This window comes from Clarias gariepinus, chromosome 22 (assembly GCF_024256425.1).
Source record: "Clarias gariepinus isolate MV-2021 ecotype Netherlands chromosome 22, CGAR_prim_01v2, whole genome shotgun sequence".
NCBI classification, from domain to species: domain Eukaryota; kingdom Metazoa; phylum Chordata; class Actinopteri; order Siluriformes; family Clariidae; genus Clarias; species Clarias gariepinus.
The window spans coordinates 3,010,398-3,038,056 of NC_071121.1; the positions used below are offsets into that span (position 1 = coordinate 3,010,398).

Sequence of the window (27,659 nt, forward strand, 5' to 3'; positions counted from 1 at the left end):
TTTAACATTTAGGAAATTTCATTTTGTCAGCACATGAAAGTTAGGTCATTTAGTGGATTGATGAGCTCTTGGAGCTCTTTTGCTAAACACCAAGTTGGTTAGATTAGTCTTTTGTAGGCGGGTTCGCTGTCATACCAGGTTTTTCATTTTCTTTTTGCCAGTTTGAAAGAAATTACGGTAAGTAATTATTGTAAGCAAAGTAAGTCTCGTTTTAATTCCAAACAAGGAAGTCATGGATGCTGAGCTTTGCAAATATGAGGACAGTCCCATCACCAGCTGGAATTAACAAGCTTGCTGATGTTCTTGTAGATGAAGGCATTAGTGTGGGTAATGCATATTGGTTTCATCTGGTTTTTTGCATCTTTTTTGCAACAAATCAAGCAAGTTTGTATTCGAAAAAAACATAACTGATTTACGTGCTGGCCAATGCTTTAGTGATGGTATATATTCTACAGTTTTGGGAATCCAGTCCTCGTAATGGACAGGCTGTGCTCAATTTCCAGTCTGTTATGCCCATCAACAGTTTCTACATTATCCTTTTTGAAAATAACCTTCATTTTTCCCTGTTTGTATATTCTTCCACCTCCCATTCTGACCACTCCACTTAATTCCTATGCCCTCTATTTACCCCCTACCTGCTCAATTTTAAAGACATTCCTGCCACCGACTCCCTGGTTCCTCTTTCTCTCCTTCTCCTGCCCTGACCTCATGATCAGAGCCTGTTTGTCTCCCTCTCTCTCTCTTTTTTTGCCGTCCAAGAACATTCCTGACCACGTTCTCATTAACAGCACCTGTCACAGGATGGCGCGGGTGCTGCTAATTTATTTCCCCAACCCTCCTCCTCTCCACTCTCCTTCTGTCCACTTCTCTCTTTTTTTCTCCCTCATCTCACTTCATCACTTTGTGTCCCCTCCCCTTCTCGTCCCAGAACTCTCCTTATCCACCCTTTCCGTATGGCCTTGTCCTTTTTTTAAGTACTGCAGTAATTATCCATATTGCGATACCCAACACACTGTCAACCGAATTTGGTTTAGAGAGAGAGAGTGTGTGTGTGTGTGTGTGTGTGTGTATGCTCGTTTTCTCCTCAGGGATCTTGGCGTGATGCATCTGGCAGGTTTGTCTTCACTCGGCAGGCTCTTAGGTCCCTCAGGACCCCCTCTTAGTTTCCTCGAGTATGTGTGTGTTAGCTGGCTTTCAAAGGCATCCATCTGTTTTAGCATTGCTTGCTAAGGGCTTTAAAGGTAGTGGCTTTCACTCTGGACTTTTACAACTTGTCGATACCACTCCACTCCAGCAGATCCGCAGAGGCTGTATGATAAATTAGCTGACAGTTTCTAAACTCATCTGTCTCTGCCTTTCTTTTTTACTACACACACCCCTAAAGCTGAGGTCTCTAACCTCCTACCTCCGTACCTGGGTCCTTTGGGAGGTTTTCATATCACTCATCAGTGACAAATGGCTCCCTCTCGTCCTGCATATCTGACATTCGAGATGGAAAACGGATCTTGAATGCCACCCAAACATTTTAGAGGTGATGGAAGGACAAATGTCTGATCCAACACTAAATGTGTAGGAAATTTATCAGAAAAGCAATTTGGCTGAATTTTCACGGGTGGAGTTCAAGTCCCGAGATGCCTATAATGCTTTTTTTTATACTGACATGGTGGTGATGTTAACCGTCTGCATTTTTCCACTGGGAAAATAAATGTTTTTACAACCTTTTTCAACCCATTTGCTTCGAATACCAATACGTGCTGGTCTAAAGTAATGTGTAAAGGTTGCTTTATAAAAAAAGAATTCGCAATGAGATCTTAAGCTGTACTACTTTTAGGGAGTTCTTATCAACTCTGGTAGGGTACAGTAACAAAACAATCCTGGTCCTGAATTAGGAAGGGCTGTGGAGGTAGAATTTGTGGGGCAGCATCAGGTCTGATGTATGTAATGCTTATGCAAAGGAACAGAGGTTAAAAATGAGATGTTTTGTTCGAACAAAGATAGTCAAGGTAGGCTTGCCATAGTCTCCTAGTCTCTAAGACTAGGATAAGCCTTTTGTAGTACTGACTTCCTGGGTTGTGTTTCTCTTCCTGAAAGCTGCTGGTTTTGAAGAACATGGCATGTTTACTAGTTTATTCTTTGTACCACCACCAACTCCATTTCAGACCAGTAGCATTTTGTTTCCTGAAACAAAATGATTTCTGCTGGCTGAGATTTGAAAAACGGACTTAATGGCCGGACTTTATTTGTTTTTTAGTTTTTACATGAAATGGACAGAAATGGTGCGGTCCTGACATTGTATCGTGTCAGAAATCTATGATCTTTGAACCTACACCAAAATCTACATTCTTGCCCAAAATATTTTGGTCTACTCTGCATGCTAGTAGATCCGTCAACCCCCACCCTCACCTTAACTAGTAAAAAACTGAGATTTCTGAATGCAAAAGCCACTTGACCAGTTCTCCTACCAGAAAGCAACGATTTGGCAGTACATCTAAAGGAAGGTTCTCAAGGAGGAAATAAAGCCTAGAGATAGAAAACAAAAACATGATACTTCTACAAAAGTTTGTAGTGCTCAAGTTAACAGTGTGTCCTAAAAAGGCTGCTTTTCCCAATGGTGACTCAAGCACTTGGGCCTAGAATTGCACTTGTGCGGTAGCGAAAGCCGCCTAAACAAGGTGCAAGTGCCAGTAATCACTTCAAGGGGGGAGCATTGACACTTTTTGCATTCATGGTAAAGGCATCACAGGTACCTGGTCAAAGGGGTACCAGAGAGCCAGTGCTGAGCCTTTGCTGAGAAAATGCTCAGTTCTGATGGCACCCATAATCTCTGACATTCCAGGGGTATGGTTCGAGATCAGTTGTATTTTGGGTAACTAAACAGATTGTGCGGGCTAGGAACAGCAATATGGCTTCACCAAATATGGATTTCTAACTTTAAAACATAGGGCTTAGTTTCTGGTCCAGCATACATAATGCCCCAATACTTTGGCCTGTTCAGCATTTCTTGAACCTTGACCTTCTCTCTAACCTTAATCAATCAAAGTGTAGGAGTAGGCTAGTTAATTGGTATGGAATTGATAATTCATGTTGATGTTAATGGCATGGTTAATGGTTGGTGTAATTTTGAATACAGTAAGACCCCAACATACGAACGAGTTTCATTCTGAGAACTCATTCCTTAGTCCAACTTGTTCGTAAGTCCAACAAACATTTACTAGATACTATAATACTAGCACAATTGGCTATACACCATAAATCTAACATGTTCCATGATCTTGTCCTTGTTCTTCAGAATCGTGCCGATCGTTGGACAATTCAGGTCATACGAACTAGCAATGTCTGCGATCTTTTCACCTCCTTCCATTCTCTGAATTATTTTTACTTTCATCTCTATCGTTCTTGCTTGGTGTTTCTTAGCAGTACCAGCTTCATGGCCGCTGCTTTTACATTTCTTTCCAGACATCCTGGCATGCACGCTGCAAGCACATGGCAATATATGCTGGACATAACCGCCATGATTAAACATGCGTGAACGCATGTTCAAATCTTCGAAAGTTTGTAACTCGAATGTTCGTATGTAGAGGACTCACTGTACTTTCACTACCAGTTAAGGTGGAAACCCAAGCCTGGAGCTTTATATCAGTCCAGTCAGGCCATAAAGAATGTTTAATGAACTTGCAGTTGTGAGATCGCATTGATTTATTGTGCTTCGTTAAATGTCCAAGACGACACCAGGGGACCTGCTCATTGTCTTTCTTTGAACCGTTTGGCTTGTTGGCTCTGTTTTGTGGCAGTAATTACAGGGTTCCGGCTTTGCTTGTACCATTTAGTCAATGAAATACTAGCTGTCTGTGCAGTGACGGTCATGATACTGTCTTTTGTTGTTACTTTGATCAATAGCACTAGATTCCTGTCATCTAGCCTCCACTCTGCTAAATTGAGCTACAGCTGTTGTATATTGATGTCAGGCATGCTTTTCACACTTTTCCACCACAACAGCCGAACCATCAGCCGTACACGTTTCCTCTTCTTATTTACTGACATTTTATTAGTTAAATCTGAATCTGACCGTATGATGAACCTGACCAATTGTATTTGTGATTTAATTTTCTTTTTTTTCACATAGCTAGGTTTTGTGTGTGTGTGTGTGTGTGTATGTGTGTGTGCCTGTGCGTGTGTGGGAGGATGTTTGAGAATGGTATTCATGCCGCTGTGCATCTCGTCAGGAGTAACGTTGAGAGAAAATGAGTTTGCAAATTAGCTGACTGAAAACCCATGGTGCAGTGTTTGATCTGTGCAAAAAAGAGAAACATTACTATGGTAGCCAACTTTTCGCTTTGAATCCGTAATGGAGTGAGGCTGTGAGCGGTGATTTTATAATTTGACATTGATCGGATCATGGCAAGCTCTGTACGAGACACATTTAGAGAGAGAGAGAAAGAAAAAAGATGCACTTTGGATTAATATCTTCTTTTCATCCGGTGAAAAAACAATCAATTTGACAGGCATATATTGGTTTTTAATCAACTACCAACTTGCGCTGAAGTTAAGACAAAAGAGATAAGAAATAAGTGATAGACCCATGCCAGTGTTGCACTGGAGAACACCTTGTTCAGATGCTTACCCAAGGGTACTTTGGTCCAGGTGTGATTTTTGTGATCACAGCTGCCTAAAGAAACTTTGAAAGAAGCCTTTCTGTCCCTACGCAAACACTCCTGAGTCAGTTTACAGGTGTTTTTTTTGTTTTTGTTTTTTTTGAATGGATGGTGATTTAAAGTAGAGATTTCTCCCTTTGCTGCTTGTTTTTACCCACTCTCCTTCATCCATCCATGTCTGTTCCTCTGTCTGGGCAAGTTCATCTGCCAGTGATGACCTTCAATGCCCTGGCCAAGACAAATAACATCTGAGCCATGACTGGAGGCAGAGAGAAGCTAGTCTGGTAGATACTAGAAATAAATGCCAAATGAAGTGCTGAGAGCAGCATTCTGTTTAGGGCTAAACTCACACACACACTTTTACATTTATGCCTCGGTTCTACAAAACCAATTACAAGGGGTGTTAAAGTCAGGCCGGGACTTTTGATTGAGCAGAATAACAGAAAAACTCCCTTTATGTCTCTATATAATCCCCTGCTACACTAATGCACTTATCCCAGTGTTTCACTAGTGCTTGGACACCATCAGGGTAGAAAGATTTCTCAGTACACCGGAGCCATGATCCGACTGCCTGCCTCACGTCTGAAACACTGGCCTCCCAGGAACTCCATTAATGGCCCAAACACGTACTGTAGAAATGGCCTGGAGCGAGGTCAGGACTGTACCTGAGATGTGGTAGTGACTCCCACTCCTAGAGTTCCTGTAACATGCAAGCAATGTTGGTGAATGATTGTGTGTACAGTTCCCACAGATGGAAATGTGTCTTCTGAAAGTTGGTGACAAGTTATCCATGCATATATATTTTCTTTTTAATTAGGCATTCCACTCGCTGATTGTTAAAGCAATCATTTGGGTCAGGTTTAACTCAGTGGTTAAGGCATTGGACTATGTTTCAGGAGGTTTCAGGTTCAAATCCCACAACCACCAAGTTGTCTGTGTTGGGCCCTTAAGCAACGTCTTTAACCCTCAAGTGTTTAATGAAATTTAAAATTGTAAGTCGTTCTGGATAAGTGTGTTCAAATGAAAATTTGATCTACAGTTGTTGGAGCTACCTTAAAAGTACAAAGAGGGTGAGGTCCGAGAAACATAACAGAAAAGGATCAGAAAAATCCTGTAACATGTGTCTGTAGCTTGGTATGTGGTGCCTTCAGGGAACCATAGAAACTGGAATCAGGTTAAAAAGTTAGGAATGCCCACTTGCATCTCACAGTTTGACACAAGGCCAACAAAACAATATTACTGGTCGGAAAGCAGGCTCAAGAATCTTTATGAATGCCAAAAAATCCAATCTACAGTATATGGTCACGCAAGACGTTTTCGAAAGAAGCCTTAAGGCTAACTAGTGATATGACTGTAACATATCAGACTGTGATATGAGAAAGAGGTAGGATCCATACACGGAGCTGGGAAAACAGGCACGAGATCAAACAGCATCAAGAATCAGACTTTCAAAAACATAATGCTTGGCCAGGCTTCGTTCATGTGTATACACCAGAGACTCAGGAGGTTGGGTTTGAATTCTGGAGCTCATGACCTCTTCTGACAAGGAGGGGCAGTATCCAGGGTTTGTATTTTTTTTTAATGGTCAAACTGGTAGACTTTAAAACCTTTTTAGTTTCTTTATTACTTGATTATGATGTATCATTGGCAGAAACATTTTTATTCTTTTCCTAGCTGCTGTCAAAAATCAGTTAAACCATATCTGCCAGTGTACAGATAGCAGGTCAGGTCATGCTGGTTTATTTATTTATTTTAGCAGAAAAGTCTGTATTTGCTTATTTAAAAGCCCCAAGGTGGCATGGTGGCTTAGCGGTTAGCACTGACGCCTTGCACCCCCAGGGTCCGGGTTCGATTCCCACTTTGGAGTCTGTGTGAGGAGTTTGCATGTTCTCCCCACAGTTCTGGTAGTGTGTTTCCCTACAGGTACTTTGGTTTCCTCCTACAGTGCATGGACATAATGAATAGGCTAATTGGCATTTCCAAGTTGCCTGTTGTGTGTGAATGTGCGTGTGGCTGTTGACTGGAGTTCCACCATGATCATAAAATGGGAATAAATACAACGGTCACCATTGGCCTCCACTATACTTAGTTAGACTACAGAGGTTCCTAGATGAATGGATGAAAAGGTCCCAAGTTAACACAGGTCTCAGACTCCATACCTCAAACTCACTCTGTTTCGCTCCTTTTCCAAACATGCCATTTTAGTTTCTGTATAAATGAGCTACTGCTGAGCCACGCCCCCCGCGGATCAGTATTGGGCAAATCAGTATTATCAAGCCAGGGGAGGGGCCCTTCTTATATGAGGTCACATTGCCCATGGGGTATCATGTGTTTAAAAAAAAAAAACTTAAGCGTTTTAGATTGGGCGGCGATGGATTGGCACCCCGTCCAGGGTGTACCCTGCCTCGTGCCCTAAGCCTCCTGGGATAGGCTCCAGGTCCCCGTGACCCTGAATACAGGATGTGGGCGGAGCCTTGGGGTGGAGGAATAAAGAACTACCGCATGGAAAGCCGTGAACCACATTCTGTACAAGCATAAATAAAAATTTACTCCTCACAGCCAAGGTGAAGAATTTAACCAGAAAGACACATACTTGGTAAAAATATCTTTTTAATTCTTTTATTTTTGACCAATCTTCTTCTTGGCTCTTTCTTTGAGCTGCCTTTTTTTTCTCTCTCTCTCTCTTTCACAAAAACTTCAAAAGCCTGATCTATTTCTCTCCCGGCTTTAATCGGCGTTAAAGCTAATTCGAACTGCCAGGCGAGTTTCCTGTCTTTGAATTTGGGTTTTATTGTGCTTCTTGCCTTGCTTTGTATTTTTATATAATAACGGCGAGCACAAATTAACAATCAAACGGGCTGCCAATTGAAAGCGATGAGCAAATCTTCATTAGTCATTTGAGTGTAATGTAATATAATATAATAAGTCGGCTTTGCAGCTAAAATCTGCAGGAGGGGTAATTAGTGTGTGTGTGTGTGTGTGTGTGTGTGTGTAAGTGTATATGTGCGTGTGTGTGTAAGGAAGAATTGATGTTGCGTAGGGTATTTTGTTCATGCTTGGTTCCCAGTCTTCTCTAGAGGATACGGCTAATGTGGAGGAATTGATAAAACTCAATCAGAAGCTCTGAAGCGTGGTTAGCAGAAAGCCGATTTCTCATTAGCACTTCTTCGATCATTAAAGACAATCTCTGGGGGCTGGCTGTGTGAGTGTGTGCGAGCGTGTGATGTCATACGTGTGTGGTAACGCGTCTTCAGAGTCGCCTTTAGCGGGCGTGTCCGCTGTGACTCTGTCCTTAATGCCGGTGCAGGTGCCGTGAGAGATAAAGCACACAGGGGTTTTCTTGTCCAGCGGGTTTCAGCTGGAGAAAAAAAAGAATATATATATATATATATATATATAAGGTGTTAGCTGGAGATGGGATTCCTCATGGGAGTGTAACGCTGGTTTGATCAGAATCGCTCAAAGCTCAGCAACTCTTATCTCAAAGGAGACTGAGAGCTTCATAACCTTTTCTAATAGAGTCTGTGTTGGAGGTTACATCAAAGCCTTTTGTTATGATTTCAGAACAAAAAAATGATTAATAATACATTTAGATAATGGATATTTTTTCCCAAGGAACTAAAACTGGAGAAAGTTTCACACAATTTCTTTTGGAGGTACTGAATATAAAACAAGAACACAATTAGCAAAGTAATGTATGTGAGGAAGTTAGTTAGATAGAAAAGAAGGAAGGAAGGAAGAAAGGAAGGAAGAAGACAGGAAGACAAACACATGAAGAAATGAAGCAGGGAAAAAGGAAGTAAGGGGGGAAAAAAGAAAAAAGGTGAAGGTAAAAAGGAAGAAAGGAGAAGGAGGGGAAGTGAGAAAGAAAGAAAGAAAGAAAGAAAGGAAAAAGAGAGGAAGGAAGGAAGGATGAAAGGAAGAAGACAGAAGGAAGAAATGAAGCATGGAAAAAGGAAGAAAGGTGAGGAAAAAAGAAAAAAAGGTGAAGGTAGAAAGGAAGAAATAAGAAGGAGGGAAAGTGAAAAAGAAAGGAAGGAAAAGGAGAGGAAGAAAGGAAGGCAGGAATGAAGGAAGGAGAAAGAGGAAACAGGGAGAAAGATGGCGAGGTAGGAAGGAGGAAAAGGGGGAGGGAGGAATAAAGGAAGGAATGAAGGAAGGAAAAATAGGGGAAAAAAGGAAGGAATGGGGAAATAAGGAAAAGAAGATAAGAGAGGGGAAAGAGTGAAAGGTAGAAGAATGTATGATGGCAGGAGCCTAAGATCACAACACTGTACAGTGGACACTATGCATGATGATTGCATTGCTTCATGATCGGACACGTGACGTTCGTCCATCGCTCCAAAGTCCAGTCTTTGTGCTCCCTAACAAACTGAAGCCTGTCTTCTGATGCGTCTCACTAACAAGTGTTTTTTTGTTATTGGACACACATTGGGATGTTAAATCCGTGTAGATGACGACGTCGGTTCAGTGTTTGCTCAGTCCAGTCTCACGGACTCCCTCTGTGTATTTAGTGTGCTCCCTTATTGTTACAAACCTGACTCAGCCCATAAAGTTGTTATTACTACACACATTACGAGCTGAGTCAGGTGTGTTAGAGCACAAACACTAAAATATGCAGCATTTGGGGAATTCTGGCTCGGGATCAGGAAATACAGCTACTGTCTGTTTAAACGCAATAATCTAAAATGAGATTAGGATAGTATATTAGCAAGAAATGCTGCTGTGAAACACTGTGTGTGTGTGTGTGTGTGTGTGCAAACTGAGAGAGGGATGTGAAGTATCCCCAGCAAACAGGTAGGAACTGGTGGTCTGATCGGCTGAGAATCGGGTAACGGGTGGAAAGTAAATAACATTAATCAGCTGGTTGTGGTGCCACCTGTCAAGGCGGGGGGTTTATTACACAGCAGGGGAACAGTCAGGGCTTTAAACAGGCAACTTGGTGGTTGTGGGGTTCGAACCTGGGATCTTCCAAACCGTAGTCCAATGCCTAAACCACTGAGCCACCCGGCCTGGGAAAACAGGGGAAATGGGCAAGTAGAGGATCTGAGAGACAGACGGAAGAAAGACCTTAAGGAAGGAAAAGGGTAGAAGGTAGGAGAAAAGATGATGACAGGGTTAAAGGATGGATGAAGATGGGAAAAGAGGACAAAGTTGAAAAAAAAGATGATAAATTCAGATCGACCGAAAGAAAGAAAGAAAAATTATGTAGGAATTGTTATATGGACAAAGATAGGAAGAAAGATGGTGAGAAAATAAGAGCTAAGCAAAAGAAAGAAGAAATGAACAAATTAATAAAGAAAGAAAGAAAAAAAGTAATTAAGAAAGATAGAGGGGGGGAGTCAGATGAACAAAAAAGAAAGAATGAAAGAAAAACCAACAATTAAAAAAGATGATGAGAAAGTCAGATGAAGAAAGGAGAAAAAGAAAAATGAGAAATGAGAGGCAAAGAAGGGTAGGAAGAAATGTACCGATAAGGAAAACAGAAATAAACGATCATATGAATGAAAGAAAGAAAGATGAGAGGAAAGTCAGATGGGCAAAGAAAGAATCACAAAGAGGAAGTCTGATGGAGAAAAAAAGAAAAAGAAAGAGCGATTATGAGAAAATAAGAAAGAGAGAAAGAAAGGAAAAAATAAACGAATGACAGAAAGAAATGATACATCATATGGATGAATGAAAGAAAGATAGAAAGAAAGATGAAGAAGGAGAGAAGTGTGACTGGGTCAGTGTCTGTGGAGACTTTCTCCCTCACGTCCTTAAATTGAAGAAAAGGGTCAAAGTTAATTACACATGGCGGCCGTCTCACACTTCCTTCAACATCCTGACAAGGAGAGAGGGAGAGAGAGAGGGAGAGAGAGAGGGGGGGGGGGGGGGGGAGAGCGGGGGGGGGAGGGGGGTGTCCCTGGGAGGTGACCCCATTTCGCCAGATGTCTGTTTGACAATAAATCGGTCAGATTCAGTGTTACTGCAGGACGCGGTGTGAGGGCGCGCTGATGGACGCATCAACCAGCCAATCAAAAGTGAGGAGGCGGGGCCTGATCCCAGCGGGGCAGACTGGGCTGTGATTGGCTGTCAAGGCTGCGTGTTAGAGGTTTGGACACAGATGACACAACACACACACAGGATCGGAATACGGCTGCTGTACGTGTTAATTGGGCTGACCTCAAGGTCATGGAACGAGGGCAGGAGGGGGGGGGTGGAGGGGGGGCCGGGGGGGAGGGGACACATCAGGAGGGGGAGGGGGGAGGGAGGGATTTCAGAAGGAATAAAGAGAGAAATTAGAGCGAGATTGGAGAAGAGCTGGAGAAAGAAAGAAAGAATTTAAAATTTTAAAGTTTTTTTAAAGTTGCGCAGTAGAAGAAGCGATATAAAATAATTCTAACAGAAATAGAAAGAGGTATAAACGTAGAGAAGGACAGGAAATGGACGGATCACCAGATCTCACTTCTCTTCTTCTCTCTCTCTCTTCCAGTTCTGTTTCGTCCTGTCTCATCTACTTTCTTTCTTTTTCTTTCCTCTTTTAATGTTTCTCTCTCTCTCTCTCTCTCTCTCTCTCTCTCTATTTATCTCTCTCTATGTTTGCGTGTGTGTGTGTGTGTGTGTGCATGTGTGTGTCCACGCTTTGCCAGTGATCTCTCCCCGAGGAAAACTGTTGAGAGGAAACTAGATGCGACTGCAGGGGCGACATGATATGGCCAACTACCCAAACACTCTGTCTGTCTCTCTGTCTGTCATTCTCTCTCTCTCTCTTCATCTCTCTATCTCTTTCTCTCTCTCCCTGTGTCTCACTCTCCCTCTTTCTCTCTCTCACTTCCTCTCTCTCTCTCTTTCTCTCTTTCCTGGAATAAATCACATTCTTACATGGACACAGTATTCTGTACATTTCTTTATTATGCAACTTTATGCACATGTATTTGTGACTGTATCGGCAGGATGTACTCACATAACTCTTTCTTTCTAGTTGTGTATCGTAAACTATGAAACATTGAACTCTTATTTACATATTTGTTTGTTGTTTATCCAAAATGACTTTAAATGGAAAATTCAGAGCAAGTTTTTATGTTTAAATGATCATAGGCGTGGGGTTGAGTGACAGGTGTGTGTGTGTGTGTGTGTGTGTGTGTGTGTGTGTGTGTGTGTGTGTAACAGGTAGGCTGATGTGTTTTACGGCATGCTGTGTGTGTGCGTGTGTGTGTGTGTGTGTGTGTGTGTGTGTGTTTTGAGTGGGCGTGTCCTTTCCTGTGAAAGTGAAGCCGGGCATTAAAATTCATGAACATTTTAAATACTACTTCAAATTTCTCTTTTCAACTCACTTCAACCATTTTCAGTTTGACTTTATATAAAAAGCTGTGTGTGTGTGTGTGTGTTTGTGTGTGTGTGTGTGTGTGTCCTTTCCCAGTTTCTGACATTTCCAGCACTCCATTGCAACATCGGCTTTTGACCTGCGGGCGTGTTCTCAGAGAAACTAAAATAGCTGCAGCACATGAGCCACACACACACACACACACACACACACACACATACTGTACAAAAGTCTTGACACCTGTTCCTTATTTCTTTATATTAAAATGGGAGCAAATGTTTTAATGCAACAAGCTGCAAAGTCCCTAAAGATACCATTTACAAACGGGTTGTTTATGTAAGAACCTGAGCAGCGACCTCGTTTCCCCTCTCGTCTGTTCCGACCTCTCAGCGTTCAGCATCAGCAGTATACTGTACTAATCACCGCCTGATCATCTGTCATCATCTGCACCTGTTTCTCACTGGGTCAGGCCTTATGTGAGATGTTTTAAGCTTGACTGCTTCAGGTCACTGTGTGGTACTGATCGGGTACAGGGACTGGACCGAAAACCGTAGGAAACAAATGTCCTTCAGGAAGCCTGGAGAACTTCTCCGCAAGACGACATAAGAAAATGCGAGAATGTCCGTCTGTTTGAAAAGGAAATATAAAGAAATATAAAGTTTCGGTGCTGAAACACTTCACCTGTAGCTGCTTTCTAAAGTCTCCAATGAGGTGAAAAGGGGAGAGAAATTTCCGGGAAGCAGGGCCGCGGTAATTGTGGGCGGGTCAACATTTGGCTCTAACGCCTGGGGCAGGTTTCAAAAGATGCAAACATATTAGTACACACACACACACACACACACACACACACACACTAACATTTCCATGATTCTGGCCGATGCTTTACATGCACACTGCTTTATGATTTTCCCTGGGTCTGACACACACACACACACACACACACACACACACACACATAGACGGTGCGCTAATGATCTTAGCTCAGCTTTACTCCCACTCCTCCACCATATATAGACAGATCACTGCAGCACTGGAGTTAGGCCAGTGAGACAGAGACAGTGGGAGTGAGACAGACAAATCAGAAATGAGAAATCAGCTCCCAGTATTCCCAGGATAAATGTCACATCTCAGTCTCCCAGTATTCTCCACAAAGACTTTACATCCCAGTCTCCCAGTATTCCCAGAACAGACGTCATATCTCAGTCTCCCAGTATTCCCAAGACAGATTTCACATCCTAGTCTCCCAGTATTCCCAAGACAGACTTCACATCCTAGTCTCCCAGTATTCCCAGGACAGACGTCACATCTCAGTCTCCCAGTATTCCCAAGACAGACTTCACATATCAGTCTCCCAGTATTCCCAGAACAGACGTCATATCTCAGTCTCCCAGTATTCCTAGGACAGACTTCACGTCCCAGTCTCCCAGTATTCCCAAGACAGACTTTACATCCCAGTCTTCCAGTATTCCCAGAACAGACGTCATATCTCAGTCTCCCAGTATTCCTAGGACAGACTTCCCGTCCCAGTCTCCCAGTATTCCCAAGACAGACTTTACCTCCCAGTCTCCCAGTATTCTCCACAAAGACTTCACATCCCAGTCTCCCAGTATTCCCAAGACAGACTTCACATCCTAGTCTCCCAGTATTCCCAGGACAGACGTCACATCTCAGTCTCCCAGTCTTCTCCACAAAGACTTCACACCCCAGTCTCCCAGTATTTCTAGGACAGACTTCACGTCCCAGTCTCCCAGTATTCCTAGGACAGACGTCACATATCAGTCTCCCAGTATTACCAGGACAGACGTCTCATCCCAGTCTCCCAGTATTTCCAGAACAGACATCACATCCCAGTCTCCTAGTATTCTCCACAAAGACTTTACATCCCAGTCTCCCAGTATTCCCAGAACAGACGTCATATCTCAGTCTCCCAGTATTCCCAAGACAGACTTCACATCTCAGTCTTCCAGTCTTCTCCACAAAGACTTCACGCCCCAGTCTCCCAGTATTCCTAGGACAGACTTCACGTCCCAGTCTCCCAGTATTCCTAGGACAGACTTCACGTCCCAGTCTCCCAGTATTCCTAGGACAGACGTCACATCCCAGTCTCCCAGTATTCCCAGGACAGACTTCACGTCCCAGTCTCCCAGTATTCCCAGAACAGACGTCATATCTCAGTCTCCCAGTATTCCTAAGACAGACTTCACATCCTAGTCTCCCAGTATTCCCAAGACAGACGTCACATCTCAGTCTCCCAGTCTTCTCCACAAAGACTTCACGTCCCAGTCTCCCAGTATTCCCAAGACAGACTTTACGTCCCAGTCTCCCAGTATTTCCAGAACAGACGTCATATCTCAGTCTCCCAGTATTCCCAAGACAGACTTTACATCCCAGTCTCCCAGTATTCCCAGAACAGACGTCATATCTCAGTCTCCCAGTATTCCTAGGACAGACTTCACATCCCAGTCTCCCAGTATTCTCCACAAAGACTTCACATCCCAGTCTCCCAGTATTCCCAAGACAGACTTCACATCCTAGTCTCCCAGTATTCCTAGGACAGACGTCACATCTCAGTCTCCCAGTATTCTCCACAAAGACTTCACATCCCAGTCTCCCAGTATTCCTAGGACAGACGTCACATCCCAGTCTCCCAGTATTCCTAGGACAGACGTCACATCCCAGTCTCCCAGTATTCCCAGAACAGACGTCATATCTCAGTCTCCCAGTATTCCTAGGACAGACTTCATGTTCCAGTTGTCCACTATTTCTGGGACAGTCTCTGCATCCCATTATCCCTGTATGCCCAGGATAAACCCCTCATCCACTTGCACCCTGAGTTGTATAAATCTTTTACTCACAAACAAACTAACTAGTTTAACTACTTATTTTAATCGCATTTGTTAGTTTTCCTGCTTCTTGCTGAATCACTCGCTCTGTCTCGTTATCTCCTGATGGTTTCATCCCTTGTTACAGATAACTGGTGTAATGTTTTGAACCCATATTTAATGGACACTTAATGGATTTGCTGAAGCCTGTTAGAGTGTCTTTTCTTGTTGAGGCATCCCGATTATATTACACTTCTTTCAACAGTTAGGAAGAGATCACTCGGGTCTGTATTTTATCACAATCTTACACAAGGTCTGCCAGGCAAGCACTTACCTTTACAGAACAGGAAGTGAAAATGCGTTGTCAGTTATGATTGTGAAAGAAAATGCGAGCAAAAAGAAGAATAGGGAAGAGAAAAAAGAAAAGAGAGAGAAAAGGAGAGAGATGCGGCTGGTGTTTGTTTCTGGCTGGGCAAAGTTTAGAAACGTATGGAATACCGAAAGCAGAAATGTAAAGAAAACTGCAAAAGAAGCGATTCTATATATAAGAATGCGTAGGAAAAATGTTTGAAATAAACGACAATAAAAATAAAATAGTTTTACACGTGAACACTGAATGCTGCTGAGAAACTAGAGAGAAAGTCTGACCTGTTGGTAAGCTCAGGGGGAAAATGATTAATTAAGGAATAAAGTGCTTTTTATTGACTAAACAGGAGGAGAGACATTAAAAGCAGATGTGAGACTCTACATGGTGGCAAGAAGAAAAATAATGTCTGGAGCTGATAATCCATGAAAAATGAGACAAATGACACGAGTGCTGAGGGAAAGAGAGTAAAAAACATTATCGAGAGAAAGAGAGAGAGAGAGAGATGTGTGTGTGTGTGTGTGTGTGTGTGTGTGTGTGTGTGTGTGTGTGTGTGAAGAAGGAGCTTCCACTGTATATCATTGCTTACACAAACACTCGTCTCGGTTCACCTGTCATGCAGTTTGTGAATTTCATTATCAGGAAATGTGAAAGAACAGGAAGGAACGCTCGGCACAGTAACGCTGCTAAGTATCATCGCTGAGATGGTGAGAGCAGGGACGGACGTTTAATAAAGAAAAAAGATTTTATTTGTTGATTTTTTTGTTGTTTATTGGATCCACAACCCTAAATACAGGATAAAGTGGTATAGAAGATGAGTGAGTGAGTGAGTGTTTATTGGATTTTAATGACCACTAATATAACCGATGCAATAATTGTAAAAGTAATCGTTATTTAATTTAGTTGATTTTTCTTTTTTCTTTTCCTTTTTTTCAGGTTTTTTCCTGAAAAAAAGGAAAAGAAAAAAGAAAAATCAACTAAATTAAATAACGATTACTTTTACAATTATTGCATCGGTTATATTGTATTGTATATATGTATAACTTTATACTTTATTAAGGATTTTATTATTGTCCTTTGGATATAGATGGTGGCAGGATGGATGGATGGATGGATGAGTTCATAAATAAATAGATAGATGTATTCATTACCCCTTTTAATGTAAAGTATATGTATAATAATGCATCGTAGTTGTTGTCGCAATGTAGCTTTATGGAAAAAAAAATTAGGGTTTTGTATTTTAAAAATAAATTAATAATAAACGTATACAATTTATAGCTTTAGCAGTTTGGACTTTGGATCATTTCACTTTGGGATTATTGTAGTGAGTTTTAATAAACATGAAGTCCACTTTGTTGAGTCGACTGGGGTACAAAACTGTTACTGACAATTTCAGTAACAGTTTAAAACTGTCCTAAAAACTATAATAGGGACTTCCGTCTCGATCCATCGTATTGAAATTGTTTATATCGAGTGCAATCCAAAGCCGTCTACCCTGGCAAAGAACTTCCATGAACCTCAAAAATGCCTCGAGAGCCTCATACTGTATTTGTAATATTTGTAGAATTTTTTTTTTGTACATTTGTATGTTTACAAAAATGTGCCTTTAGCTTTATTTGTGTGTGTGGTTCTTTCTTTTTCTTATTTTGTTGTAGATGTTTTTTATATATACTGTATACACCTTTTTGAAAAAATAATGATTACCCTAAATAGAAATCTTTTGGTAACTTAATTGATGCTGATTTAAAATATAGAAGAAATGAGAAGAAAAAAAAAATCAGACGTAAAAAGACTTGCTAATAAATGTCTTAAAGTTTAGAAAATTTTAATTCCCAAATATTTCATCAAGTGAGCTTATTAAACCGGTTCTTTTGTTCTTTAGCCCTCAGGTCGTCTATAGAAGGGCTTTAAAATAAGACTCGGTTAGGAATGTTCGAAGAGATCACAAACTTTAGTATTCTGCAGTGTTTACATTTTTAGAGCTTTTATGGGTTCTGAAGACGTCCTGAATAGACCTTGTGTTCAGTGGGACGGTTCTTAGATGATCTGGTGTTCAAATGATTGATGTTTACTAAAGATTAGAGCTGTTTTGCTCTAAAGAGGTTCTTGCTACTTACTCACTCATCTTCTATACCGCTTTACCCGGTATTCAGGGTTGCAGGGACCTGGAGCCTATTCCAGGAGGCTTAGGGCACAAGGCAGGGTACACCCTGGACAGGGTGCCAATCCATCGCAGGGCACACACACACACACACAAACTCAATCACACTACAGGCAATTTGGAAATGCTAATTAGCCTAACCTGCATATCTTTGGACTGTGGGTGGAAACCCACCAAGCACAGGGAGAACATGCAAACTTCATGCACACAGAGACGGGAATCGAGCCTGGCCGGGAATCGAACCCAGACCCTGGAGGTGCACGGCGACAGTGCTAACCATTGTCTCATTTTTCACGGTTTATCAGTTCTGTGTTGTAACACTGGCCTGTGCTTGTTAAGCCTCTTATAGCTCCGCCCCTTTCACAACAATCTAAACAAATAAAACAAAAGGTGCATCAACAAGGAACCTAGAATTAACAGTTGATAATAACGTTTTCTGTGTATGCAGTATTTTAATCACATAACCATCAGACTGCAGATTGTGCCTTTGTATCGTTGGTATTAAAAGTGATTTTTCTGAGCTAACCTGCCTCTTAACTGGACTCGAATTGATTTTTCTGTTCTTGTCTCATCTGGTCATGCTGAACGTGACTCTCTTTCTCTTCTCATTCTCTGCCAGGATAAAGAGGCAGATGACTCGACCATACTTCATGATCATTTCCGCCATAATAGCAGCTAATTGAGATCGATAGCAGCGGAATGTGATTCAGCTCCTTAGGTTTTACTCCAGATCTGCTCTTCTGCTTCGGGCCTACGATTTATAAAACGATACCTAAAAACACCAGCTGGCTTAGGGAATATGGTTAATGCTATCATACACAGCGCTTTTATTGTAGTCTTACAGCTAGCTGTTACATAAGGAAAGTAAGTAAGTTAGGAAAAAAGAAAGATAGAAAATGATGAAGTAACAGAGAATGGATGAAGTAAAATAACAAAATTTAAAAAAACTAAAAATAAGGAACTAAATAATGAAATTAATAGAGGTTTAATTTTAGGTAAATATATTAGCAGATTATATATTTTGGAATTCCTTATTTTATTTTATTTTATTTTATTATTTCATTAGATTTTAAATTGTTGTACATTGTACATTAAATTACTATGCTATTGTTAAAATGTTGTTTTAAAACCTTTGGAAAAATCAGTAATTATTATACTCTTAAATGAAAAAAAAAAAAAATAATAATAATAATAATAATTAAAATAATAATAATAATAATAATAATAATAATAATAATAATAATTTGGGATTACAAAATTGTAAACTTTGGGATTAACATTGAATTGTCCACAAATTTATACAAAACCCCCAAATTATTTAACATTACTATATAAAATGTCTAAATTATTAATTTAGAAAATTAATCTCAAAATGTTTCCAATTACAAATAAGAAGACAATGCATATACAGTACAGTATATTTAAATATTGCAATAAACTAGTAAATACAGAACATAAAATTTAATGTAAATAAATTATAAAACATTCAAATAGTGTTTTTTTTATGTCTGAGTCGATGTATATTTCCTATGATGCACTGCAAGCATACAGCGTTAATATTTTTATTGTAGTATTATAATTATCGTGTGTGTGTGTGTGTGTGTGTTTGTTAACATTTGTTAAGAATAAAGTTGTTAGTTGTAAATTCGAATGGTTTGAGTTGAGTATAACTCTCTCTCTCTCTCTCTCTCTCTCTCTCTGTTTCAGTTGATTTTGATGACTGTTTAGGGAACAGAGCCGTACGTCTGGACAGCAGTGATCCCCGCTTCAGAGTCGAGACAGACGGATCGGTGTACACACAGACAGACGTGTTCACTCTGAAGACACCCATAACATTTAGAGTGACGGCTCACAGCGCAGACCAAACACACACCTGGGAGACCATCGTTCAACTGAAGCTCGAGGTGAGAAATAAATAAATAAATAAATAAATAAATAAATGAAATATTCAGATGGTCAAAGAAAGAACAATAATGTGTGGAAAGGCAAGAAAAACAAAAGAAAAGATGACGGGAAGTTTAGGTGGACAAAGAAAGTATTGTAACTACAAAAATAGAGAGAGAAACACACACACACACACACACACACACACACACACACACACATATTGGCTCATGTGAAGATGGATTTTCCTCCCTAGACTCCCAGCATCCCTCGCTCACTCGTCTGGGAAACTTGCCTAGACCACTCGTCCAGGAACTCGTCTCTCCACATCTAGTCACAAGCTTTCGAATCTTTAGAGTCTCAATATTTCTATGTTTAGTTTTTAAACCATCACCATGACTGTGATCATCATTCACGGGGGGAAATCTCTGGGATTGGTCCTCTGACCTGTCAATCAAATCTGATTCGACTGTCGCAAAACTGGTCAGCAGTACTCTATCACACAGTTTAATCACCCGAAAGTGGTCACATGATCAGGTTTGCGAAATGTCCCACCTGGGATAGGTGTGTGGTGTAATGTTTATCAGTTAGTGTAGTTTTGGGGTCTCAGTCAAATTGTGTTGAATAATAACTTCCAGATGTGGAGAAGCAGGTGGGCTAGACTGCCAGGCTAGTTTAGACTGGCACAATGTGTGTGTGTGTGTGTGTGTGTGTGTGTGTGTGTGTATGAGAGAGAGAGAGAGAGTGACCATTCATTCCATCTTGCAGTTGCTTTTTCATGTTGAAATTTGACACACACACACATATAACAATTGATAGACACTCGTCCACATGATGTTCCCTCACTCCTTCTACAACTCTTTTGCAATTTTGCAGCACATCTCCCCGAGCGGGGTGGACACTTTTGCACGTGCGTGTGTGTGTGTGTGTGTGTGTGTTCTGGCTCCTAGCCTGATTCGCTCCTATTTGAAGTGAATGTTAAATAAAGATTCACCTGATTAATCGGACCAGGTGCACATCTGTACGATTAGGGCCAGCTGTGCCAGCTGTGCTGCAGTTGTGCTGATAAAGGAAGACACTGTTTACACCGAGACGTTTCATGGGTCTTGTATCAGGATCGTATTCTTCGTGATTTTCACCACACGCATAATTAATGTGGCGCAGAGTCTCAGAGTATACTATATATATATATAAAATACAGTTTTGTTCTCATCTTGTTTTTTTCTTTTACTCAAGGTGTGCATAAATGGCTTGTGGTCTGTTACAGAATGAGAACATCGAACATTTCCAGGACGTAAAATCCATGTTTAATGAAAAGAAATAATAAATGTATTGATTCCATTTCTAATTCTTTTTGTTCATATTCTTATTTTCTCCAAGTCTGTATTTTTCTACATCATCATCATCATCTTCATAATCATCATCATCATCTTGTTCTTCCTGTTCTTTTTAACGTTGATCTTCATCTTCCTTCTCATCTCACTTTCTTCATAACTTCCATTAACATGTTCTTCTTCTTCATACCTTCTTCATACCAAAACGTGCCACCGTTTTGATCTTTTCTTGCTTCATTATTCTTTTGATTTGCTGGTTATTTTTCTTTTTATCTGCCTTTGTTCTTACTTCATCCTTTTTTAGTTTTTTTTTGGTTTGTCTTATTCATGCTTGTCTTTAGGTCTTACTAACTTTATGATGTCATTGAGATCGTTGTGGTTCTGGTTTTGTTTGTCTGCTGTTCCTTATCCTTATCATCCTCCTCTCCCTCTTTCTCCTCTTTTAGTTGCCCTGGTTCTTGCTTCATGTTCTTCTTATTGTGGTGTGTTACTTTATTGTTAAGTTCTATTATTTTCGTTAACGTTCTTGATGCCTTGTTTGCCATTCACACCTTCACATTCTTCCAGTTTTTTACCCAGTTTTTGGCGTTTCTTTTTGGCGTTTTTTTTCACCTTCGCTTAGTGGTTGGACCTGCCGCCTTGCACCTCCAGGTTCTGGGATCGATTTCAGAGTGCACATTTTCAAGTGCATTTTCTCCCCTTCACTGGTGGGTTTCTTCCAGGTCCTTCTTTGTCCTTCCACAGTCCAAAGACATGCAGATTAGGCTAAGTGTTCCAAAATTGACTGTAGTGTGTATAGTATGTGTGTGCCCTGAGATAGATTGTCACCCCGTCCAGGATGTACTCCCCCTCGTGCCCCAAGTTTCCTGGGATAGGGTTTAGGCCCCTGTGACCCTGGATAGATCATTAAAGCGTTATAGATGTTCAGTGAATGAGAGTGGATTTGTTTAGGTATAATTATTTTGTTTTAAACAGGAATTCCATTTCCCATCGCTCGTCCTGCATGTTGTTATTTCCTGATTAGAAGTTACTAGTTAATTCAGATTTTCCCCGTCTTTGTATGGTTTCTTTCTTCATACCGTAGGTCTTGTTGGTTGTTGTGTTTATGTTGCTTCTGTAGGTTGTTTGAACTCGCATCTCACTTTGCTTCATCGTCCTGATAGAAAGTCAGATCTCCTAAAGGAATGTTCTCTGTATTTGGACTTATGAAGAGAAAATCCAGGCGAACCAGATTCTGCTCAACCGGCTCCAGGCTCAGCTGGACCAACTCACACTGGGGCTCCACCAATTACTTTGGGAAGGGTTTTACAGTAGCTTGTGTGTCAACCGGGTCCATGTGGCCAGACACTATTAGAGGACTCTGCAGTGCACAGCTCAGGCCAGAGGCCAACAGGGAGACCTCTCCAGCGCAGCCAAAGCCAGAGGCCAATGGGTCGTCTTCTTCAACCAAGCCCAAGCCAGAGGCTGACGGGTGGCCTCACAAGCCACAGCCAAGCCAGAGGACAAACAGGAGGCTTTGCAAGCTGCAGTCGAGGCCTCCTGTGTCCAACCTCCTTCGACCTTTGATTCTGGCAAGGTCATCCTTTTTTCCCCCACCCTGCCCAACTGAGGATACAGTTGGCCCATGACATCAACATGGGCATCGATCCGTGTCCCTGCCCTGTATTAGACGTAACTGCATCACTTCATCACTGATAAAGTCAGTCCAGCTTCCTGCTCTGCAGAGGGTGTCGCTCTTCCTCTGTAATCCACTGGGGACATCGTTCCTTGTCCCCGCTTTGCAGTGCATGTCACCCTCCTTTCTTTCATGGACAATTTTGCTACCTCTTCCGGCTCAGGCTCGAGGCTTGTCTTCAGCTTTTTCTTCATTTCTTTGTCTTTTCTTATTCTTCTGTTAATATTCTTATTTAGAGTATAATTTCGACTCTGTGATATTTTTGCCATTCATATAATGGTCCATGTTCTACTCTTCTTCCTTCTCCTTCCTCTTTTCTGTCTTATCACTTTTCTATCTCTATCACACTCACAGCTCATATCCATTATGCATACATTAAAGTGGCCGCTCAGAGGTGACTGTATGAAGCGAAGCAGTGGGAATGTAAACTATTTAAACCCCATGTGGTATTTAAAATCAATGTAGTCAAATATTGACAGGAGAGAAATTAAAATGAAGTTGAAGAAGATTTATGATCCCTGTTCTGACATCCACCAGATTAAACAATCCTTTTCTCTCTTCTCTTCTATACACACAAGTCTCTCTCTCTCTCTCTTCATTCTTATTCACTCTGGGGTTTTCGAAAACAGACCCCATGAAAACAAATGAATGTCGCTACACCTCGGGGAGAAAGTGTAAGACTGCTATTATCTGTACCTGTAGTTGTACTTAACCTGCACTCAGCAGGGACTACACACAGACACACACACGCACGATCACACACTTACGGTAGCGCACACTGCCTTGTTGGGAGTCCCAAGGCGCTGATGAATACCTATTACTGAGACGATGTGTAAAACCTCAACTGGTACCAGAGGAAACAGCAGAGAGAGAGAGAGAGAGAGAGAGAGAGGAAATAGGTAGATATATACTGTAGATATATAGAGACATAGAGATTTTTTTTGGGAAATGAAACATTGGAAAATTGACCAAAGTTAAAAAATAAGCTAGAAAATACACGATGAATCATAATAGATGCATTATTTGGGATTAATAACGACAAAGTTGACATACTTCTCCTGCTTTGCATTTTAAGTGGCTGTTGAAGCCCCCAGGCTATAAAAAGAGATTATGGCATAAATATGAAATAAAATAAAATATATCATGGAATAAAAATGAAATAATAGAAGCTTTATTTTCATTGTATGACTACAATGCAGGCAGATTTGCATCTGTCAGTAAGTGATACATACAGTACATCCAAAAGTCTTTATTCTTTCATTGATTCCTACAGTGATGGGATATGGGTGTTAAATATCCCACTTAAATTTGCACCCTATCACTACAGTATGTACAGTACTCATCATCATTCATCGAATCTCATCCAGATTACCCCTGGAGGATTTTAATATGATAATAGTGAAATATTATGCGTCTTACTGATATTTGTATTTCTATCCATATACAGTAGAAGGCATTATTATCTTATTCTGATTCTAATCTAAGTATACTGTGTGTCTTTACTATTCAGAGTGACTGACCGGGTCTGCACATGAAAGCCTTTTTTTTTCTTTCTTCTTTTAATAACTTAATAAAATCATTATGTCAAATTGACTGTAAAGGCGATTATACAGTGAATTTACAGCTGTACAGTTAATTGCCAGTTAAAAGCATTAGACGGGATAAAAATGTCCCGCGGACTTTATGAAAATGGGACATTTCAATGACAAGTTATAACCCATTTATCCATTATTGTCCGAAATTGGATTTATGCTGGCTGGCTGAACAAAATCTACTGGCATTAGTCCAGAAGAATACCGATTTATTGTTACTGTGAAACACAGGCATTATTCCTCTCATCTTAATTTGAAGGGGGAAAAAAAGAAAGGAAACGGTTGAGCAGCTCTCACATTTCAGCAGAAGATTAAGCAAGTTTGCAAACAATTTTACATGATTTTAGACTGCATTTGAAAAAACAAGAGACAGTAATTGACAGCATTCTGTCTGTGCCTGTGGCTTCCCGGGCCAGCAATGCTAGGCGTGTTAGGGTGTGGACCAAAACAACTGCACCATGATCCCCAAAAGGAGGTGGTCTCGATTCAAATTCATCTGGTGTATTTGTTGCGGTCGTCCTGGTGAGAAAGTGTCATAAACCAAAACAGGACCAATGTACATACATTACTCTACCTTTTGGATCTTCAGAAATAGGTTCAGCCGATGAGCAACTGTTACAGTTCATTAGGATTCATGCACACCACCCCTTCTATTGCCATTGGTGACTCCAGTGCATCAATATCTAGTTTTCCATCTGTAGCTGGGCTTCAAGATAAATGCGAGCAATGTAATTAAAAAAATCATCATCAGAGCAAAGAACAACCCATGTAGGTTAACCTCCACCATGAAACCCTTTCTCCATTTCCATCAGACTAGAGCAAACATACGGGTGAACGTGAACCTACATTTCGAATCCAGCTCTAGTGATGTTTACAGCTTCTAAAAGACAAACTGAAGAAGAAAAACTGCATCCATCTGCTCGGTGTTGAGAGAAGTTAATCACACACATTTCCCCAACTGACCTCCTCAAGTTATTCACCCGTGCATCTCCTGCCTTTTTATTTTACAGGAAATGACAGGTAATTACATGGCACAAGGACAAGAGGACACCGGGACACAGGAAGTTGTCATCAGGTTTCCTCCAAGACAGACCTCGAGATCTGGTGATCTGAGGCGGCAGAAGCGAGACTGGGTCATTCCACCAATCAACGTCCCAGAGAACTCCCGAGGACCCTTTCCACAGATGCTCGTCAGCGTAAGTCCAGTATCTTTCGGTTTCTTGACCCTTATTTGTAAAGTCATGCTGTGTGATTGCAACAATTACACGTATGTGTTTATGTTTAAGTCTGCTCAGCAGTTCTAGGGTCATTCGTTTGCTTACAGTTAAAAAGGGTTTGTCACTAGGACTTTACTGGATAACTAAGGGAATTTTGCTGCCGAAAAACACTTTTCTATATGGTTCTATACAAAGAGGAACAAAGAAAGAACTTTTAATGTTCCAGTGACCAATAGTTACTGGTCCTTTATCTTTAGAAGCCATCCGTTTCTTTTGCCGCTATGTGCCCAGGTTCTACTGTATATTCCCATCACCATTTGTTCACCCTATGCATCTGAAATGGATTTCTCATGTTCAAAGTCGGTAGAAAAAAAGTTCTTAAAGTTTTATTTTTTAGTCCTGTGTTGGTACAATGTTCAACCATTTCTGATATAAAACAGACATCTTTCAAAGTCCAACATTTTCCAGCTATTTTTTGTAAGTGCTCTTGGTGTCCATAGATTTCATTTACCCAGGATGCTATTTTCTCAAAGTTCCTATACATCCAAAGCTCTAAGTTCCCCAAGGGTTTGACAGTTTAGTTGCTTTTAAATTTATATAATGGTATAATTAATTACTCTATTTTAGAACTTTATTAGACCCATTTCTGATGGGACAAGGAACAACCAAAGGAACCTGGCTCTCAGTTTCCATTGCCTTGATTTTCTCAAGATCTCATATCCCCACCATGTTGTCCAGAGCATTCCATAGGCTATGTTTCTAAAGCCCTATTTTTCCAAGCTATGGTTTTGGGGGTTACAAAACCTTATCATGTTAAAATGTTATAGGAGGAATTTTCCTATGTTTTAGTCAAACATTTTTAATCCTATTTGCCATCTATGTATTTTGGGAACATGGGGATATATTGCCTTAAATATTAAGCCTTTTGGTTCCAATAACCATAACAAAGAGGGCTTTGTTTCCACACGCTCTTGGGGAAAAACTGTTTTCCCAAGGGTTCTTCAAAGCTTTATTAGATAATTAGGGAGCTTAGCTTATTAAAATAGTCTCTACTTGGAACCGTCTGATAGTTCAACACACTATTATAGGGTACAACATAAAACATTTGTGAGGGTCCAAAGTCTAGTTCCCTTTGGCCGTTGAGTTGCCTTGGTCACTGTGTTCTTAGCATCCTACCGTGTATAAACCATGATCCAATTTGTCAGAGAAAGCGTTTAATTTCAGGGTCATTGTTTTTAGGTTTAAAACATTGGGCTAAGGATCCATATCAACCGGATAAAACTGAAACTGGGAACACTGGCGTTCTGGAAACATAGATCCTACTTCATTGAAAAGCTAGTAGCTAGCTAGAAGAATAAATTTACTTTTTCTAAATTTTCTGATGCGGTGTTCCAGAGTTTTGTACGTAACAAATCTTATTTTCTTATAGTGTTTTTTTTTTTAAATAAACACCCACTAGCCTTAAGGAGACACTTTTGCTCTCCTCATACATCAAGTTAAATCCCTTTAATAGAATTTGCCTTATTGTTATTTTTGTAATCACATATGATCTATCTTGAGCGTAAACCTGCGATTTAAACTTCCAAAAAAATCAGATTCTCGCTCTTTAAATGTATTAACGAGTGTTGCAGCGGTTTCAGGGATGGGTACAAAACCCACACTAAGCTGCTTAGCATATATTAGCCGGCCCATTCGCTGGCTCTTGTCATAAGGAGGCTTTGGAGGTGATTAGTGTGTGTCTTCGTGATGTGATTATGGCTTGGCTGTGATGACCTAATGCGAGAACAGTCGCTCATCAAAAAAAAAAAAAAAACAAAATCAGTGTTTCCCCGGCGTTGGTTCTTAAGCGCCCCTCACACATGCACATGAATATTTTACTTAAAATACTTTACTTAGTACACACACATGCATGTTGTTCTCAGGTCTGCTTCAGCTCGTTATCGGAGGTCAGTCTGGTGTATTTACCCTTTGCTTAACCAATAATCTAGCAAATTAGTCAAGTATCTTAGCAACGAGCAAAATACAGTACATTGTTCTCCAACCCGTAGACAAAACAGTATAGTAGCAATACGCTAATACACTACTTTTCAAAATATACGTGTAACACAGCTCTCTATATGTTGGAGTAAAGTGTGGTATCTCATTGTTAGGTAATTCATTTATTGTTTTTTGATAATTTTCTAGTACAGTGTGGTACATTTATCATATACATTTCTTAAATCTGAAGCCTACAGTCCAGTGTGGTAAATTAAACCCGCTCCTAAATATCATGCTAATGTTTATTTCCCATCTGCATGCCTAAATGCCTGTTAAAGCTAGCCACTTGCTAAACATATCATGTGCTTGTGTCTGCGTTCCATCGTGTTCAGCTGTCAAAGGTAGCCAAAGTAATGGGCTAATTCGTTATGCTAATATTTTTATGTGTTAAAATTAATGAATATATGCTAATGTTTTTTATATATTTATATGTTGAAACATACAGTATATATATATATATATATATATATATATATATATATATATAATTTATTTGTTTATTTATTTATTATTATTATTTGAATATCTAAGCTACATGTACATGTACAAGCTTGTATCTTCTTTACACTTCAAAACACAGAGAACTTAATATGATTTCTCCAACTATCTTAGCTA

At 40.5% G+C, this 27,659-nt stretch overlaps 1 protein-coding gene across 1 annotated transcript in view; it reads left to right on the forward strand.

The window, feature by feature from the left end:
- Window positions 1-27,659, forward strand: part of LOC128510252 (cadherin-4-like) — a 361,255-nt gene that overhangs the window by 249,588 nt on the left and 84,008 nt on the right. The window contains exons 4-5 of the mRNA XM_053482395.1: window positions 19,013-19,209; window positions 24,801-24,986. Of these exons, the coding sequence (XP_053338370.1) occupies window positions 19,013-19,209; window positions 24,801-24,986 (383 nt within the window). The remainder of the gene's footprint in view (window positions 1-19,012; window positions 19,210-24,800; window positions 24,987-27,659) is intronic.